The following is a 6,981-nucleotide window of genomic DNA, read 5'->3' as shown; positions in this document are numbered from 1 at the left end:
TTCATACACCATAGAAATTAAATTAGGGCTACAAAGGGTATTTACCTAATGAGCGTAAAATACCTTGATGTACCTCAAATGCAATTAATTGCATTGGACCAATCTAAGTTACTATTCTTCAGTTTTCATTTTTATTTCATTATTCATTTCATTTTTATTCTGATATAAAAATGAACCAGGATCTGTGTGAAATTATTTGAATCTAATGTCTTTGAACATTTTTCTTACCATAGCTTAAGATTAAAAAAACAAAAAAAAATCCCTTAGTTTGGCAACTTTTGCTGTTGGTTAAGCCCGTTTGGATTTAACATTGACAGGACCAGCTAACTTCCTACCACTTAACATTGCTTGTGGGCCTGACTGATGTAAAAATATTTAACAACTGTTGAGAAATAGTCATCAGTGAATCTTAAAGTTCGTACTCATATAAAACAATATAGCACTTTAACTTTTTATTTACTGAATTTGAGAGAAAGGAATAGTGTTCCAGAAACTGGGATCACTCGGGCGCTCAGGGAAGCATATGGTTAGCTGATGATATAAAGGCCCAATATTGGAAGAACTGTTAATGTAGTCCCCTGGAGACAGTGAGTGAATTATTAGCCCTGGTTGAGAGATTAAAATGTGTTGATATGATATTATAGAGGCAAATTAAATGCTCTCGGCCTCCCTCTGCACCCTTATTTTTGCATGGAAGGTTTGTTACTTTACAGGAGAACCAACACTTTTGTTTTTCCTTTTTTTTTTTTTTTTAAGTGGTTGAGTTTCTTTTTCTGAACCCAGAGGCATGTTTACACATTTCATTAATTTAAGTACCAGAGAAGTATACTGAGAACCTACTACATGTCACACACTATCCTAGGAGCTGTAGACAGAAAAATAATAAAATCTGGTGTCTTTATTTAAATTTTGTCAACTGCCACCCCCAAGTGAGTCTCCTCACACACCCCGTCCTGTAATATATGCATCTGGGAGGTCTTTTTTGTCTTTTTAAAAATATATAGATGGTTGGACATATGTATATAAGAATATAAAATTCACCACTTTATCTTTTGTGAATGTGTGCTGTGAAGAGCTCCTTTACTGGGGTGATGGAACCAGTGGCTCCAAAGTGAGGAGCTGGTTTACTGCTGTAAAGGGTTCGCGGCTTTGAATTTCAAGCTCTGGTTCTGTGTCATTGGGCACCTGCGCGTGAATCGTTGCCGCGAGGCTGGGCCAAGTTAGGGCCCCACGCAGTTTGGCTTCCGGGCCAAGGATGACCTTCATGCCCCACAGGGTGAAGCGGCTGAAGCTGGTAGCGGTTCCGAGGAAGCGGTCAAAGTCCCGCTCCAGAGGCTCCTCTTCTTGGTTGTCACTCCCGGAACCCCGCCAGGGGTCTGGCTTCCCCATCGACACCTCCTCCTCTTCAGTCACCATCACGTATCCCACGAGGCCGGACGGCACTGCCACCTCGTCGCCCCGTAGACTGCGGCCCCGAAACTACACTTAAGAGTCCCTCGGGGCCCTGGCGGATGGCAGGCGTGATGAAGCGCCGCACCGTGGTGGGCCGCAGGGTATCAGATGTAGTGTGGCGGGGGCGGCGTCCTGCAGTGTGGCTGGGCGCAACTGGACGCTGTACCTCTCGATAGCAGCCTAGTCGCCGCTCTCCATCCTCGCTCCTGTGCGACGCCACTTTATCCCTCTTAAAGTGGACGATTCAGTAGTACCGGGGAACGAAGGCAACAAGAGCTAACCATAGCAACAACATTTTGTTTTTGAAACCCGTCTTGCAACTGCCTGACTGCAAAATGTACTTGCAGATTATGCAGACAAAAATTGCTGCCACTTATTGAAAGACTTCATAGTGAAAACTGACTTTTTACCCAAACCCCTGATTCAAGGACTTTTGCGTAGAAACTCATGAACTGTGAAGATAACCCTTCATTACCAATTAAGATAATAGGTTGTAAGTAACCTAATGAGTACCAACTTTCTCTTATTTCCTTTAAAAACTGTCTCTCAAAACAGCCGGTCACGACACAATGTCAGATGCTTCTGGAATCTGTTTCTCTAATAACAGTTCTAAAACTGCCAACAAACTCCTTATTTGGACTTCAGTTTCTCTGACTCTTTGGTTCACCATGTTGTGCAGCCATCACCTCTCTCTAGTTCCAGAGCATATTTTATCAATCCTCAAAAGAAACCGTGCATCCACCAGCAGTAACTTCCCTCTTTCATCCAGTCCTTAGCAACCATTAATCTGGTTTTGGTCTCTATTCATTTGCCTTTCCTGGATATTTCATATACATGGGATCATTCAGTATCTGGCCTCTTGTATCTGACTTTTTCACACAGTATAACATTTTCAAGGTTCACCTATGTGGTGCCTTGTGTCATTTTTTGCTATTGTCATGTCAGGTTTTGAAATGGTATGTTTTTTCTCATCTTGTAAGGGATTTCCAGTTGTAGAAAATCTGCTTCTGTGTATGACTGCAATTTAACCATTTTATTTGCTATCCAGATACATGTTTTAACTTGAGTCAACTATATTTCCACTTTGTATAATGAATACTAAATTTTGTATCTTAGATACTAAACTTTATTAGATAACTAGGATACAAATTACAGTTTTCATATTTTTCTTTTCATGGAATATAATTTTTTAAAGTTTCTGATATTAATTCATTATAACATTTACTGGACAAACCAACCACATTTGGTTCTATGAACTCTTTTCATATTTTACGGGATTTTTATTTTGTTGTCTTAGGAATTGTGGCATCATTCAGTTTTGCTGAGAGTTTATTTTTATTAATAGGTTCTGTGTACTATGCAACCTGTAGTGGTTACTCCTGTTTTGCAAATATGGCATTAAAACATTGGTGAGTGGGGAGACTTTCCTCCCATTTTATTTCATCAAAGAAATCTTGTCATTTCTCATCAGACTTTAAGATTTATTGAGGAGAGTTATTCACTTGTTTAGTATTGTAAACTGTGACCTTTAAATTTTGAAGGAGGTTGAACTAAAAGGTGAAATATGATAAATTGATGGCTCTATTTGTTGTGAATGGAAATTTAATTTAGACTTGTAAAAGATTGTTTTTTAAATTGCTAATTGTGTGACAGTGAAGAGAATGACTTCAAAATATCCCACTATACAATCTGCAAAGAAAAGAATTGTGTCCCCTTTTTAGTGTAGCTTAACACTTCACTGAAACTGTTTTGAGTTCTTAGGTCATCTTTTTTTCTCTAAACGAAACAATTACTTTTTTAAAAGTCAAATGTTAGCCATCCTAGAAGTTGGGCATAAAACACTTGTAAGTATATGCTAATATTCTGATACTTAATGCCTGTGAAAAATGTGTATAGAATTTTCAATTTTTAAATAGAAGTGAAGAAAAAGCGATAATAATTACTATAAATTCAATATGCAGTTATGTATGTAAGTGTGTGGTTAACACAATTAGGTTCTCATTAAGCTTTGTTTTTTAAAGATAACATACACATATATTGATAATGATAAACAATTCATATAGCTTTTTGTGTCCTCTCGTTTTGTGACATAAAAGGTCAATGAAAAAATTGGCGATTAAGTCAAATTTGCATTTTTCAGGAGAGTAGTAGAGCAGTCAGGGAGGCAGATCAGCAGGGCAAGTAGTCAATGTTACTGAATTACCATGTTTTGCTTGAGAATGAATACATTGTCAGGGCACTAGGGGGTAGGCTGGTTGGGCGGGGTTGACAGGGGTGTTGAGGGCGGAGAAATGAAAGTTTCATTACAAAAGTTAACGTAACAAAGAATCTGGTAGAAGTGAGTTTTGGATAGTAAAATAAGTTTCGAACTCTGGCACCTTTCAATTTTGTCGCACCCTCCTTGTTTTTGACAATGCAATCATACGCTTCTGCTATGTTAAGCGTATTCAACAGCGATGATTACAGTCCAGCTGTGCAACAGACTATTCCCGCTCACCGGAGAAGCTCTTCCTTCCTTTGCACTGAAAGCTGTAACTCTAAGTATCAGTGTGAAACGGGAGAAAACAGTAAAGGCAGCGTCCAGGATCGAGTGAAGCGACCCATGAACGCATTCATCGTGTGGTCTCGCGATCAGAGGCGCAAGATGGCTCTAGAGAATCCCAGAATGCGAAACTCAGAGATCAGCAAGCAGCTGGGATACCAGTGGAAAATGCTTACTGAAGCCGAAAAATGGCCATTCTTCCAGGAGGCACAGAAATTACAGGCCATGCACAGAGAGAAATACCCGAATTATAAGTATCGACCTCGTCGGAAGGCGAAGATGCTGCCGAAGAATTGCAGTTTGCTTCCCGCAGATCCCGCTTCGGTACTCTGCAGCGAAGTGCAACTGGACAACCGGTTGTACAGGGATGACTGTACGAAAGCCACACACTCAAGAATGGAGCACCAGCTAGGCCACTTACCGCCCATCAACGCAGCCAGCTCACCGCAGCAACGGGACCGCTACAGCCACTGGACAAAGCTGTAGGACAATCGGGTAACATTGGCTACAAAGACCTACCTAGATGCTCCTTTTTACGATAACTTACAGCCCTCACTTTCTTATGTTTAGTTTCAATATTGTTTTCTTTTCTCTGGCTAATAAAGGCCTTATTCATTTCAGTTTTACTGGTATTTCATTTTAAACTTAATTTCAAGACAAGTTGTGTCAACACGATTAACATGCAAAGAAATAAGACATCCAGAAGTGAGCCTGCCTATGTTTGTGGCCGTCAGAGTACTAACTTGATACAAACGGACACTGTGGCTTACTTTAAATGCTCTAATGAGAAACACACTTGAAAATCGTACCAAAAAAAAATCACACTTCTATATGCAGCGTGTTAAGCAGTCCTTTCTAGACCGTGTATTCATTGGTCTTTCAGCTACTTTGTACGTGTCTATAAATTGCAGGTAACTAAGGAATGGATATGTAAGCAGGATCAAACTTGTTTCTTTCTCTCCCCTTCACGCTGTGGAAAAAACCAGTTTTGCCTCCACTTGCAATTCAGCTCCTTTACTCCATATAAATCCAAACGGTTGACATTTCCTTTCAGCTAGTTATAAAATGCCTCTGGTAAAACAAAATCTTTAATTCCTTGTCATTTTTATGTCTCTATGAAACTTATCATTTTGCCTTTCTTCTGAAAACTATCTTTTAAAATGGCAATCTACTTATTTCCATGGCCTATTAACTTTTAAGCCTGTGGAATGAAAAATACAGAATTTTCATTCTCAACAGGAATGTTGAGAACGACGACTACCCAGATTATGGAGATGGAAGGGCAGGGGCTGGTGACCCAACTGGTTTAATTTGATGGGATTTAAATAAAAATGTAATGCCAAGACTTCATAAAATTTGCACATAAGCTAAAGCAGGAAACTAGAAGTTTACAAATAACTGTAAACCACAGTTTAAAGTATAAATTACAAATAAATTTTTCTACAATAAAAATAAATCAAAAGTCAAAATTAATGGTATGTATCAAAGTCAGCTTTCCAATATTTCAAAACTTTTCAGAGACATTACCTTAAATAATAAAACTCAAACACTAAAAGAGTGTATATTAGAGATGGATGTCATGTTTCTCAAAGTTCAGGGTTTAAAAAAAGCTGTTAATTCATAAACCACTTTATTCCAGAGACAATATTACTTAATCTGAGCTTTACGCCAAATGAGAACTGTATATTGCCTGTTACCTTTTAAACACTGACTCAAAACTACTTTGTAATATTTAAAACCACTCTTTTCACTCTTCCAAAAATAACACCCATTCTGACCTTCATTACCATACATTAATTTTCCTTTTCTTGAACCTCTGACACAGATTCTCTGCTTGACCAAACTTTAGTCAGGTTTCTGAACCTTCTCCTAGACTCGACTGTGCACTTCCTTGCCAAACTCAGTTTTGGCAAAGAACTCTCCTAAGCCAGGTTAGCAAGACTGTACCCCCACCGCATATCTGATCACACTCAACACTTGATCGATCACCCTCAATATCTGATCAGTTTTCTCATCCTCCACCACCCTCTAGGTGATGTCTGATCAGCCTAGCCTGTCTTCAGCAAGAATCCTCCTTATCTGTGATGTCTTCTCTTAGTAATTGTCCATCCATTGACCCTACTCCCTGCTCCTTGGCTATAAATCCCCAACTGCCCAGCTGTATGTGGAGCTAAGGCCAATCTCTCCCCCAGTGCAAGACCCCATTGCTGTGCTGTTGGTCGTGAATAGTCTTCCTTATCAAGTTTGAACAAGTATCACTGAATACCATTTTTCCTTAACAATGTGAATAAATATAAATACAAAATATTATGTGGAGCTTCTTTTGCTTAATAAATTTTGGTGGTTTTCAGATTATTAAAAATTATGACATCATGCATGTATACATTTTGGAAAGACTAAATCAAGCTAATGTATCTACTACCTCATATACTTCCCTTTCCTTTTGCACTGGGAACATTTAAATTGTATTCTCTTAGCAATTTTCAAGCATACAATACATTCTTATTACCTATATTCAACATGCTTTACAATAGATCTGAACTAATTGCTTCTATCTAGATGAAATATTATAATTTTTGAATAACAATACTCATCTCTTCACCTGACCCTACTAGAGGGTAGCCACAATTCTACTCCCAAAAATATGAAAGACTTCACATTTGAATGCCCTCCTGGACCAGGGGCAGTGTTATTCTTCTCCATATCATTCTAATTTTAGTGTATATGCTGCCGAAACAAGAATTTTTAAGAAAAAATTGCTGTGCGTATTTCATTCTATTTTTGTTGGACAAATGAATGGACACTTTCTGTTTCAATTATTACAAACAGTGCTTTTTTATACATTCTTATACATGTACAATGGAGAACATTTATAAGAATTTCTGTGAAGCACACTCCCAGGAGAGGAATTGATACTTAATGTATGGTTTATTTAGGAATTACTGAAATGAAGCATTTTTGTATTTTTGTGATGTTTAAACAAACAT

General features: G+C 38.3%; 1 protein-coding gene, 1 non-coding gene and 1 pseudogene across 2 annotated transcripts; 1 reads left to right on the top strand and 2 right to left on the bottom strand.

Moving 5' to 3' along the window:
• Positions 1-1,080: 1,080 nt before the first annotated feature.
• On the bottom strand, positions 1,081-1,650 carry LOC129530182 (ribonuclease H2 subunit C-like; annotated as a pseudogene).
• Positions 1,448-4,614, top strand: SRY (sex determining region Y). Its single transcript, XM_055377235.2, has one exon. It carries the CDS (start codon positions 3,866-3,868, stop codon positions 4,478-4,480), a length of 615 nt encoding a protein of 204 aa, XP_055233210.1. The 5' UTR covers positions 1,448-3,865; the 3' UTR covers positions 4,481-4,614.
• Positions 4,615-6,632: 2,018 nt separating this feature from the next.
• On the bottom strand, positions 6,633-6,737 carry LOC129530457 (U6 spliceosomal RNA). Its single transcript, XR_008675836.1, has one exon. It is a non-coding gene; the product is annotated as a U6 spliceosomal RNA (small nuclear RNA).
• Positions 6,738-6,981: the final 244 nt, after the last annotated feature.

The sequence above is a fragment of the Gorilla gorilla genome, chromosome Y, assembly GCF_029281585.2.
Source record: "Gorilla gorilla gorilla isolate KB3781 chromosome Y, NHGRI_mGorGor1-v2.1_pri, whole genome shotgun sequence".
NCBI classification, from domain to species: Eukaryota; Metazoa; Chordata; class Mammalia; order Primates; family Hominidae; genus Gorilla; species Gorilla gorilla.
This window is presented reverse-complemented; position numbering and strand designations above follow the sequence as displayed.